Raw genomic sequence first — 13,179 nt, forward strand, 5'->3', positions numbered from 1 at the left:
GCTAGAAAGGAACTTAATCATGAAGAAGACAAAAAGACAAGACACATGATTAGGGACAAGTTCTAGTAATGTAATAATTGAGCTAGTAAGATTTGTAATCTTATTTATGTAAAAATCATATCACTGGAATTAAAACATCTAAGTTAATTGAATAAAATATGTGAATAAATTATTATAAATTCTAACATTGTCTTTCATTCTAACCAATAAAAAAAATCATTTCAGTAGAGAGAATAGCTACTGGCCTACTGCTGCACATTAAAAAATGATTAACAAGAACCAGATAAAAACAAATTGCCAAACTAGTATTATACACTTGAATTGACATGCAAAATTGCAAACGGTCATTGAAATCATTGTTGTTCTATAAGCAATACATACTTGGAACATTGTACAAGAAAATGCAGGGGAAGATTCGAATTCGATCAAAGGTGCAAAGGTGTATATCTCTGTACTCTGTAGTCATCCGTGCCCAGATTAGAAACATAAATTTTATTCATTGTTTGGGAGAGTGAAGTTGTTTCCTTTTAGAACAATTTCAAATTCTGAAGCTTCAAAACTATTTAGAAAAGCAGAAATGAGATTATATGAGTTTCATCTGGTTCTGGATAATATTAGCAAATATACCCGTTAGTTTCAAGAGTTAATACATAGGATCATTCTAAGATAAGTGCTTATTCTTGAAGGAGGAAACAGTGTCTGCATCTCAGACATGAAGAGGGGAAAATGTCAAAATGGGTGTTCCTTGTTGTCGTAGGAGTTGGCAACGTCGATGGCCGACAGGTTAGGAAGTCCAAACAAAACAAGTTTTAGCAGAAACATTTTTCTCCAGTGTTGTGTTGTGTTGTGTTGTGTTGGGCACAAAAGTTGTGTTCTGCTCTAGAAGAGGACCTGTGCTAAAATGCGCGTGCACAGAGACGTCATGACTCACCAGCTTCTGTTTTCTCAATTTTTTCAGCCACGGGCATGCATGGGCACAATCTCAATCCCCCCTCTCATAATTCTCTGAACAAAGGAGAAAAGAAAAAGGCAGTGAGAAAACAGCCTTAACCTTTTGGTTTTGTAAGTACTTCCTTCATCACTGACAAAAGGTAGAAATTTTGTTCCTTTTGCCTCCATTTCTCATTGACAATTGTTCCCCTCAATTTCAATTGCACTTCAAGGTTATTTTCAGAAAATTAATTAAATTAATTTATTAGTCCTCTAATTTATTTATTTGTTAAATTTAATTTATTCTTTTAATTTTTTTATTCCATTTAATCCTCTAATTTTTAAAATTGATTTAATTTGATTTTCCGTTTAAATTAGAAAAACATATTTTTGATAATTTAATACCATTTAGTGATGATTTTAAACCACCATAAATACACATTTAAAGGACATGATCACTTAAATTAATTTAGTCATAAAACTAAATTAAACTGATTTTAAAAATTAGAAAATCAAATTATAAAAAATAAATAAAAGATGAAATCAAACATTAAAAATAAATTAGAGAAAAAAAATTAACCCATAAAATTATTCCTACTCAAAATTGATTTTTTAAGTCAACTTTGGTTACCCCTTTAGGACCACTAAGAAATGAAAAAGCGAGACCTACTTAAGTGGCTAACTCGTTGTACTGAACGAAAGCATAGATAGGCTCTCTTTTTCTTTTCTTTTCTCTTTCCGCCACAAGTGTAATTTTTTTTAATCAGACAATTTTAACACACTCACATTTGTTTTCAGGTCAATTGCACAAAATGATGCTTATCCAAAGGATTTTAACACAACTAGACATTCATAGCATGTGTGGGGGTGGTGATGAGATGAAATAAAATTAATTATGAAATCACGGTGTGAAATAATATATAGCTGTTTTGAAAAAATATGATTTAGAGTCACCAAGATTTTAAAGGTATCCAAATATATTATCACGTGTGATTATAGGTCAATTCATTTAAATTTATTTGTTAAAATAAATACTTATTCTAAAAAAATAATTTTCTTTGCTTCTTAAAAAACACTTAAATAAAAAGTACTTATTTTAAAATTATTTTTTTAAAAGTTTAAACATCTCACCGTATACGAGTTACGTAGCAAGTAGCGAAAAAAGAGGCATCTACATATGAGTGCAACGTTCTCTTTGGTGAATGTACAATGCAGGTTTTTCTTTTGGTATAAGCCAAAGCTTTGGGATAAATGAAGGCAAAAAACCGAGAAGCGAACCTTCCCTGGCAGACATATCCTGACATAATGTGAGGGCAGAAAAGGCCGAAAGAGTGAAGGCATTATTAAATGCATGTCCATTGTTTATCGGCTAGCAGCTGCAAGATAAAGCATTTTTTCTGTTGCATGATCAGGTCACTTTTTCTTTTCTTTTGTTAATCCTGTGTGGGGTCTAGGATTAGGAACACAATAGAAGAATTGCACATGTAGTTGTAGGTAACCACTGGAATCAACATAACCTGGTGTCACTGTCCACCACTTCCAGAGAGTAAAGTGATTCCTCCATAACCTAAGTATGAAACAGACAAAAGGGGTGGATAAGACAAAGAATGAAGGAAATATAGGAATGTTTGGTTTGACAAAAAGGTTTTTTTTTTTTTATTGTTGTTTCATATTTTCATAGTTATAAAAAAAATTTCTTTATTCTGTTTTCAAAGATCTATTTGGAAAGCATTGACAGTAACCAAATAAAAAAATGTTTTCAACATTCCTTTTTAAATTTTAAAAAGGAAAGTTAAAATATTCACTTTTAATCTCTAGTTATTCACATTTTAAGCTTTGGTCCATACCTACACACAAATAAAATTTAAGTTCTCGAAGCTATAACATTAGAGAAAAGCTTTTGGCAACATAAAAGATAAAACCGCTACAAAAACTGTTTAGAGATTAAAACTTACAGTTTCCTCGTATAGAAGCTAAAACTTAAAATGGAGACAATTATAGAATCCAAATGAATACATAAACCTATAAAAACAAAATAAAGTAACATCTTATAATTATTTATGAAATAATTAATGAAAACGATAAGTATTTTCCCAAAACTAACAGGCAAAATTTCTCCCCTGTTAAACAGCTTCCCAAATATATTGCCATTCCACTAAATGAGTGTAACTCTTTTGCAAATATACGATTGTTCCAAATAAAGGGTACCAAAATACATAATGAGTGAGGTTTAACTAATCAAACCTCTATTGCATTGGCAGGGGTATACATTGAAACAGGACTAACCCTTAGAAACTAGTCATCTATTTGACTGCAAACCACTACCACCATAGTACTGCTTTGTTGTTTCACGTGAGAACTCGGCAAAAGTCATCCCTTCCTTCAACCGTGACGAAAGAGGGGGAACTATTTTGTTAATTTCTTGACTTAGATTATCACTATCCTGCCCAGATTGCTGCTGCTCCTCATCAGTAGCCACTAAACACTGACCATTGAAGCTGGAGTTTGCATGCGGATAATCCGAGATAGAGAATGTTTTAGTCCATGCAGGCTGCAGAAACACAACAAAAGTTTCTCTGCTCAAATTTTCAAACTTGGAAGGTCTATGAACACAGTGCAGGGCCGAGCGAAGCTTCCCCTTTGAGATTATATCGGCAGCTTCCCCAACTTGAATGATAAAACTTTCTGGAGGGGCATTCACCATAATGGCCCTTTTCTTATTGGGATCATATATCTGCAAGCATGTATGCCTAGTTGGTGATGGACACTCATCAAAACAAGATGCAGGAAACGGATCTTCTGTTTTGCTTGTCTCCAAATAAGACGGCAGAATAAACAATGGAGTTGTAAGAACAGTGAATATGCCATAATCATAATGCCACTGCTGCCACAAATTCGAATGAATTCCACCCGAATTCGCGTCATGGGCAATTGAATTCGACTCTAACCCTTCCAACGGTTTGATATTACCAGCACGTCTCTTGCTAGTTGCCTTACTCCTCTCAAGTTGTTTTAGGAGGAGAGCATCTAAATGTGAATGATAATGAATGAGTCTCCCTTTAGCCGCACATGAATCCAATAGACTCTGCTCTAACTCATTGCCACCAATAGCCTTGTCACATATTCGAGCAAGGCAAAGCCCAAGCTCCATCATGCATAACCCTAGCTCTTTGAAAGAGCTTCCAAGATTCTCGAATTCCATTCCATAGCACTCACTCACCGTTTGTTGAACATGTTGTGATTTGGCATATTTGAGTTGCATAGCAAAGGAGGACACCGTCCTATCAGGATTTCTTAAAGGGACGTCACTACCCAAGTTATGCTCCTAGGAAGGAAAGCACGCAATTCAAGCACAATGAGCATCCCTACAAAACTGAATTAATTTTAAACCTAAACCCTAGATTAGGGTTATGAGCAGAAATGAATCAGAATGAGAATAATTTAGGGTTTAGGTTTAAAATTACCTTGAGAACGAGTTTCCGGGATTCGCGGTCGAGAAGGGCGAGGTTCCGAGCGAGGGGGAGAAGGTGTGAGCGGAGGTTGGAAGCGTTGGGGACGTTGGTGACGGCGAGGAGGCCTGGGCCAGTGGGTCCTAGGGCTTCCATAATGGAATCGACTATGGATGAAGTTGAAGGTGAAGATAAGTCTGAATATTGAAGCTCGTATAGATCTATCGTCTCTGCTTCCTCCATCTCCATCATCTCTTGCAGTTGCAGAGAGAGAGAGAGAGGATAGTATGAAGTATGAACGCTTGAAGACGACAATGATACTGTGGGCCTAAGCTCCGGTGTAAATTTTGCAATTAGAATTGGGCTCTTGGCTTTTTCAATTCATATATAGCAACTCTGGCCCATTGTTCCTTTCATCTTTTACACCCTGTAAGTCTAATATATCTATATATTTATAATTTATAACATATAAGTAGTGATATGTATTCATAAAAATAGTAATATTTGAATATTCCATTTCTCCAAATATACCCCATCCTTTTTTTATATCTTTTTTATTACCTCATATCTCATCATGCTTATATTTTTCTTTTTATTCTTTTTTATATAAAAGTTCTTTGTCGGCATCTTATATGAAAATTTTAAATTGTATTTAAATGTTATTTTTTGATGCACTAAATAACTATATGCTTGGAAATTAATGGAATTTATCTTTCAAAAAAGTAAACGAGAAAAGTTTAAAGTTCATCTATTAAATGGTATATTGAGCTATTTTTTCATTTTGAAGCCAATGTAAATAATAAAATAGGTTTAAGGTAAATAAACTATACTAATCAGATTGTAAAAAATATATTTTTGTTCCTATGATAAGTTTTGATATGAATCCTTTTTCTTAGTCATATTTAAGTGATTTAAACTCGTCAAATTTATTACGTGAGGTGATAATAATACATCATTGAAATTTAAATGAGTGTTGAATTTCAAAAACATTTACAATAAGAGGTGGTTTGTCTGAATTTTATTTAAATAATTCTAAAGCACTGATGAGAAAATCATTAACTTCAGACTATTTGTGCAAATGCTGCAGAGAGGGGACATCTCAGAAAATGCCAATGGTGCCACCTAGATCAATTAAGAGCAAAATCCGATTAAAGAAGCTAAGCTAATCTTTATATTGTAACATATATAGTTCAACATTAGATTACACTGTTGCTAACGATCATAAAAGTACGTCAGAAATACTTGGACTATAGTTTCTTTGAACCTTGGTCAACAAGCTGTTTCCCTCGGGTAACTTATATAGTTCAACATTCAAAACCACTCCAGGACTCTTCGAAGTTCAAACCTCTGCAGTTGTAGGAGCCGTACGTGCACTGAACTCAACCAAACTCTTCAACAAGACCCCTCTTGTTTTGATCTACTAGTGAGAAAACTAACTTCAGTTCAAACTATTCGTGCAAGTGCTGCGGAGTGCAGCATATCAGAAAATGCAAATGATGTCAACTAGAACAATAATTATAAGCTAACTAGCTAAGCTACTGGTAAAATTACCTATAAATTTACACCTTAGGCCACAGTTTCCTTGAAGCTCTTGGCCAACCAAATAGCAGTTTCTCTAGGGGAAACCTTCTCAGGACCGAATGGCTTCAACAACACCCCAAGTTCTTCAAACCTCTGTTGCTGTAGGAGTCGTGCAGAAAACTCAAGCAAACCCTCCAATGCCTTTGCGCGTTGTTGGTAAGATGAGGTGTCAAATCTGTGCTTACGAGACTCAGCAGAGGAGTGGCTTGAAATAGCATGTTCAGAGCATTCATTGCCATGTGAAACTGGAGCAGCAGGACAAGCATCACTGCCACTGGAAGGGACACTGGCCTTGTCCACAACTTGGATTGTACACTTGTCCTGTGTGATTAAGCAGTCAGCACTCTTTGGCGAACCAGAAGAGCACTGAGCTGAGGTTGATGAAGTTCCACAAACAGGAAAGAGAGAATCCTCACAAGAAGCCAGAGGGAATTCAGCAATCTTGTCAATTCGCGGTGCATTGACAGAAATATCAGGAGAGTCCACACCTCGAAGAAGACCAACATTAGCTCTATAAGAGGTGATCATGCCCGTGGTTCTGGTAGGCAGTGGAAGGGAAGCTCTTCTAGTTGGTAGGGTGAATTTACAACCTGGAGTGGATGGAAGCTGAAATGATAAACAAACAAATAAATTGATATACAACCTGGATTCTTCAGAAACATACATACGCTCCATTAATTCAGGCTAAGGAAACCACACCACAAATTAAGCCCCACTGGAAATTAATACGAAATTATAATGTAATGACATTTGACATTGATAATATAGAAGTACCTACGTGTATTCACACATGCATGCATGCTGAACCTAAATGAAACATATATGATACCATGACATGATTCAAATGATAATTCAGGTTGAGAAGTTAATTCAATCGTCTCAGTACAGTCAAATTGTTTTTTCTCTTTCCTTATTTCTTGTGTCATCAAGATAAACACAGGTATTGAGAAGTGTAGAACTTGAACTTACTAACTCACGCTTGGAACCAGTATGGGATATCTTTGATGGTATAGTCTGCCATCGGGGAGTGGCATATTCCTTAGCTGTTCTCAATCTTGGCATCCTATCAACAGTTGAGGACTTTGTGTCTCTTGATTTGTTAGAATTGCATTCTTTGTGGACACGGCCAACAGATAGTTCATAGTGCTTCTCTTTTGAACAAGTAGAGAATCCTAGTGCTCTTTGAGTAGAACACACAGAACCTAGCTCAGTTCCAGAAATACTAGGATTCAAGGCCCTGTCATTGCTGAATGAGAATCGTTTGCCTCTGTCAGACAGAGTAGAAACAGATCCTGGCTCGACAAACTGAGTCCTCCTTACATAGTTTGAGTCAGACCACGGGAATGGATAAGTACTTCTTCTGGGGTTATTTAATTTCAAGTGAATTTTAAGAATGTAAGGTTGAAGATGCGGATGATTTAGTAACTCCGCAGCCTGCCAAAAAACAATTGCACTTAATTTGTGTTGAATAAATCCACCAAAATGAAGTTAACCAAGAATAATTTGTATAAACTAACTATACGGGGGAGGGGAAGAACAAGTACACTTCTGCAATTATAGGAAGAAATTTGTTCAAATGAAATTGTTTTAACACTTAAAATTTCAATATAAAATTCTTGACAAGCACAGGAATAGACGAAGGGAACAAACGTAAAGGCTGGTACTACCTTAATACATATAAGGTTACGTAATTAACAAAGTTACTGCATCCAAAGGTAAGCTCAAAAATGTAAACCAAATAAGTGGTTCTATAAGCCTCTTGACAGGCATGTTAAGCAGAATTGTAAAATAAACATAAGCTCCTGAAAATCCCATACATTTTTCACGTCCCATTGTACATTTTCCAGAAGCCAAGCCTAAACATAAACTAGAAAATGGTTCAAACAATATACATGGAGCTTGAAGGTACTATGTTATATGATTAGAGCCTGGGAAAAAAACACTAAGGGAACAATCAAGAAGAATTGCTCCACTACCTTATACCACATAAGATGAAAGCTAAAAGCCTAAAGATTGCAAAATCAAAAACTAAGAAAATGAGACCACATAACCGGCTTGTATTTATCACTCAAAGACAATACCATGTACAGACAATGATATCTCATATCTGCACACCATTATTTTTATAGACTAGTTTCCATTAATCAATCCACAATTACATCTTGACAAATACAAAGAAATAAGCAAGAGAAAACATACACTAGGCCGAAGCTCTGGATTCTTCCGCAGCATACTCTTAACAAGCCCTCGACTGAAATAAGGAACAGACATTATTAAAATTGCTGCAGGCATAGACAGAAACATAGCAGTTGCATAGAAGTAGGCATATAAGATATACCAAATGTTCGTAACCGAATGTTATAAGCATAAGGCCTAATGTTACAAGATTTATTTTATTTTTCTATTATTTTTGAATAATTTTATATTGGATGATTTACTTTAGCTATTACACTAATTAACATAATAAAAGTATAATGTGTACTTAAGTGTATGTTTCTTTTTACTTTATTTTAAATTTGATTAAAAATATTTTAAGATATAATATAAGATTAATAGAAGAATACAATATGAAAAAAAATGTAACAATTCAAACTAAAAATTATAAACAAAAATAAAAAAGTTTAAAATTAAATAAAAAATTAAAATTATAACACCTCAAAATATATTTTTGCCCATAAAATAAAATTGAAATTTATATACAAGTAACATATAAATATATTTTTTTATCATTTTATATTTTTTAGTTACTTTAACAAATAATTTTACTAAACAATTATGATTTAATAAGTTTGTTTAACAGTGTTCAACTTTTAATTAACTTTTCAACTAGTTTTGACAAACATAACCTAACCCTCATTAGTAGTAATCATTGTTATTACACTGATTGTGATCTTTGAGACCTGTTGTTTTTCTATGTTCTGTTTTTGTATTATATTATCTTCTCTTTGGAACCATTCAATGAAATGCATCCCTTTTTCCCAATTATCAATTCAAACAGATAACTTGTGATTTGGTACTTGGATCTAATCCTCATGTGAATGAACTTTATACTTTTACTTTATTACTTGATAACGACCAATGCACTTGCCATTGTTACCAATCAACAGATAAAGAGTCTAATGAAATAAAAAATTACAAGGAAATAGAAGACTTACAAAGAACCAGAATACACTGTTGGTAGTGGAGCCACTAACGACTTGTTTATTTTGTTAATCAGTGCTTGCATATCCTGCTCAAATAAACGGAGAAAAAAAGGACTGATTCAATCTGTGTTCCAAAATGAAATAGCTGAAACATCACCATGGAAATTAATGATGCAACATAATATTTGATGTTTCAAATGAATTATTTGTATCCCCATCAAATTTCCCTCAATATAAAAAGTTTTGCAAATAATGCTTCATTAAAAACATTAAAGAAAAAACTGCCAGCCATAGACAGAAACTTACAAGAGCTTTAAAAGCTGGCTTGTGAGCAGCCATTTCATACACACAGCATCCTGAAAATTATTATAAGATGTAACCAACGTCAATTGCAGAAACAAAATACTGGAAGATGGGAAAGGAAAGGGTAATTAAGCCTAGGCGATCTCATGATGAATACAAAATAAACCTATCTTACCCAAAGACCAGATATCTGACTTAGAGCCATAGGGTATATCAGCAAGAAGCTCTGGGCACATATAACTTGGAGTCCCCACTACCTAAGCATAGAGCAAAAACACACAGTAAGATTTCAGTGAGAGTAATCAATAGAATATCTTGGCTATAACACTCACTGAAGACGCAAGATCATCGCATGTCAACATTTTAGCAAGACCAAAGTCACCTACATCCAACATACACAGCATAAGTATAGGATACTAAAACAAGGCACAACAACTTAATTGGAGATGTTTAGACTCCAAACACATTCATGAAGTGCAAGTGCAATTTGAGGACAGAATGAAGAAAGCCATTACCTAGACGTATATCTTGATCTTTAGTCAAGAATATATTTGAACACTGAAAACAACGTGGATAAAACATCAATATAAAGTAGGTCATCAAAGATTTTAGATACTAAGAAACATAGCATCTTCAGTAAATGAACTTAGAGAAATCATTCACCTTGACATCACGATGAAGAATATGATTTGCATGCAAGTAATCAAGTGCCATCAGCAGTTGAACCAGCAACTTACAGAGCCTCTGGAAGCAAAAATTGATAGATATTAATTAGATAAGTTCCATAAAATTTCCACATAGGAATGAAAGAATGAAATTTATTCATGCCAGGCTCAAAGTAAAAGGAATTGCTGCAAGACCTCTTCAGGAAAATGAACGCCATTGGCCTTTTTAATTGCTTCCGTCCTGCACAACAAAGAAATTATAGAAGGGCAACTTATGTAGCAATTAAAAGATAAAATGTCTTCACATATGTTCTGAGTTCCTCAAACACTTAATTTAATATTATAATGAAATCACGACTTACATATCTCCTCCTTCACAATAGCCAATGACGATACATACAAAGCAACCCTGGAAGAGCAGATACCAACTTGCAAATTTCAGAATTAAAAATTAACCAATAATTATAAACCCATATTCCGTAAAAAAGACAAAAAAAAAAAAAAAAGAGGCTCCAACATCAACATCATCATTAATTAATACGATAAAAGCACAACATTTGTAAAGAAATAAGCAAATATATATATATATATATATATATATAAAACTTTTCCAGTCCAAAATAAGTCCTATTTGTCAGACATGAACCAAAATTTAGACTCATGGAACTCTGAAGTGAAGTAAACAAAAACACTACACAGCAAACAAAAAAAGGCAACAAAATTAAAAAAAGTTTTGATTTTTATGTTCTTTAAAGCTGACCTTTTCCACCCAGGAATCTTTATACTCTACAATAAATGGATTTCGAACTTTAGAGATAAGCTCCATCTGCAAATTGCAAAACAAGGAACAAAGAAAGCATCTCAGAATCCTCAGTATTGGAAAACAAGTAAGCAGCCCATTCCACATTTTAAAACATAAGCCAAGAAATAGAAAAAGCAAAACGCACACTAAATATAAGTACATTTAAAACAAAATGAAATAGTGAATAATATAAAGCATAAAACTTATAAAGGTGGTGTTAGTACTTAGTATTACCTCCTGGTGAGCAGATCTACGAGTTCTGTCAGTCTGGCGGGCAAGACGGATCTTCTTAAGAACATACCTAATATTACAAACACAAAAAATGATATATGAAGTTAGTGTGTACAAAGGAAACACCAGAGAGACACGATAAGAGTGGGAGGGCTCACTTTTTGTTTTCGTGTTTGTGCCTGACAAGTAGAGCAGAGGCAAAGGAACCTCTTCCAATCTGTTCTAGAATTTCGTACTGCTCCATTTGGACTTGAACAAAATAAAAATGGAACCAAGTTGAATGAAGCGTGGTGTGTTGTGAAGTCTTTGATTGTTACTTAAGGTTTATGATGTTATTCACACAGACAAGTGAAATGTTTCGGTCATGTGTTTAAAATAAATAAATATTTGTGTATTATTATTCTTTATTTTTCTGTGTTTCTGTTGAGTCCTTTTCCCAGAATACGCTTTTGGACTTTGACCCGCTTCTGTCTTGCTCCTGCTCCTATTTGAATTTAATTTGTTTCTTTTCTTTTGCCGCGCTCCAATAAATTATCCACAATCAACATTCTTCTTACGCAATGCAATGAACATAGGCGTGGTTGGTTTTGCCAGGAGAATTGATTCTTAAACTATAATTAATTTGGAATATATTTTTATATGTTTAATTTTATATTAATTGTATTTAGAATTGATTTGGATTGAAATAACTTTTAAGTTGAATTTAAAATTTTATATTAAATTTTATTTATACCTTGATTTTATAATAAATATTTAAATAAAAGCATAGAATATTTATGCCGGTGGAAGGTGGGTCAAGGAATTGGAGTTGACGATTAATGTTACACTAGAACATCGTTCGTGTCAAAGCACGGACTAATAGTAATATTTGATAATATATGTTGTTCATTTAATTATATTAAAAAAATAACAAACAATATCATTCAAGTAAACATTTCAACCAAATATGATATATTATGATGACATATTATATAGGTATGCTATATATATGTTTAGCACAAAAATAAGTTTGAATTACAAACATTATAAGTAATGATTTGTATGTTTGATAAAGGGAATAGATGTGTATTGATCCTTCTTGAAAAAGTCAGGATGTTGAAACTTGTAAAAACGTTGGCAAAGTTAAATATGTGGTACATAATTATTTGTTGAAATGGGAATTAATATGATGAAAAAGAAGTCAATCAAAATTTAGATGGCTACCAAATGTAGGATGTCTTTTTGCATGTTTCTTATTGTTTTATATACAAAATGAATGGCATTAATTGTAATGCATATGTAGCAATAAGAAAGGTCTAGTACGGACGCCGAATTGCTTGTTCCAATGTGTATCATTTGATGGGTATTTTAGTTGGTTGGTTTCTGTTTCTGTCTCGTTTATCTACTTGATGTACTTGTCCTACAATTATTGGGAAGTAAGAAAGTCCCTATTCAAAGTATGAAAAGTGGGAAAGCCAGGTACAATTTACACGTCTAATCTAATAAAGATAAGAATCAATATGGATTAATATTTATAAAAATTGAAAAGTCTGGCAAAGATGATGATTAATATTTAAATATAACTGAAAAGACATATTTGATAGATAATAATATGAATTTTGAAAAATTGAATAAACATAATGAAAAGAAATATCAATGGACATAAATATGGATTAAATATAGCTTAGCATAAGAATGAATATGTTTTTGTAGACATATGTGTTTCCATTTGAGAACAACAAAGACAATTTTAGATGATCATTGAATCTCATATTTGAACCTGCAAGTAAATGGATTCCAATGCTATATTAGTATTAGGAATATATAATATTTAAGAAACAAAATAAAATAGTTCACATAAAAAAGAATAAAAAATCTTTGATGTCATTGGTTGTCGAACATATTGTATATAGATAGATCATGTCCATATACTTTACACAGGAAATATTTAAAAGTTAAATAGTATACAATATCAAATTAACCTAAATTTGATCTGTTTTGTAATAGAAAAAAAAAACAATTTCTTTGTCAATTGGACTTAATGAATAGAATGCATTTCGGGATTTTTTTTTCAAATTGTATCATTAAGTGTTTGT

The 13,179-nt window shown here is 33.1% G+C and overlaps 2 protein-coding genes across 7 annotated transcripts; both read right to left on the bottom strand.

The window, feature by feature from the left end:
* Positions 1–2,971: 2,971 nt before the first annotated feature.
* On the bottom strand, positions 2,972–4,734 carry LOC114389823. Of its 3 annotated transcripts, none has more exons than XM_028350553.1 (2): positions 4,395–4,734; positions 2,972–4,255 (listed from the first exon to the last, which is right to left on the bottom strand). In XM_028350553.1, exons 1-2 carry the CDS (start codon positions 4,629–4,631, stop codon positions 3,230–3,232), a joined length of 1,263 nt encoding a protein of 420 aa, XP_028206354.1. In that variant the 5' UTR covers positions 4,632–4,734; the 3' UTR covers positions 2,972–3,229. The 3 variants fall into 3 exon arrangements, with proteins under 3 accessions (XP_028206354.1, XP_028206358.1, XP_028206361.1); XM_028350557.1 differs by having other exon boundaries at positions 2,972–4,295; positions 4,395–4,717; XM_028350560.1 differs by having other exon boundaries at positions 2,972–4,303; positions 4,395–4,529.
* Positions 4,735–5,476: 742 nt separating this feature from the next.
* LOC114389838 (serine/threonine-protein kinase Nek4-like) lies at positions 5,477–11,468 on the bottom strand. Of its 4 annotated transcripts, none has more exons than XM_028350579.1 (15): positions 11,263–11,468; positions 11,108–11,174; positions 10,832–10,897; positions 10,434–10,480; positions 10,267–10,312; positions 10,070–10,150; positions 9,922–9,964; positions 9,739–9,788; positions 9,582–9,663; positions 9,410–9,459; positions 9,116–9,189; positions 8,160–8,211; positions 6,930–7,394; positions 5,931–6,566; positions 5,477–5,799 (listed from the first exon to the last, which is right to left on the bottom strand). In XM_028350579.1, exons 1-14 carry the CDS (start codon positions 11,346–11,348, stop codon positions 5,946–5,948), a joined length of 1,830 nt encoding a protein of 609 aa, XP_028206380.1. In that variant the 5' UTR covers positions 11,349–11,468; the 3' UTR covers positions 5,477–5,799; positions 5,931–5,945. The 4 variants fall into 4 exon arrangements, with proteins under 4 accessions (XP_028206380.1, XP_028206377.1, XP_028206369.1 ...); XM_028350576.1 differs by having other exon boundaries at positions 5,477–5,842; XM_028350568.1 differs by having other exon boundaries at positions 5,477–5,796; positions 11,263–11,467.
* Between the last annotated feature and the right edge of the window lie 1,711 nt (positions 11,469–13,179).

The sequence above is a fragment of the Glycine soja genome, chromosome 2 (assembly GCF_004193775.1).
Source record: "Glycine soja cultivar W05 chromosome 2, ASM419377v2, whole genome shotgun sequence".
Classification (NCBI taxonomy): domain Eukaryota; kingdom Viridiplantae; phylum Streptophyta; class Magnoliopsida; order Fabales; family Fabaceae; genus Glycine; species Glycine soja.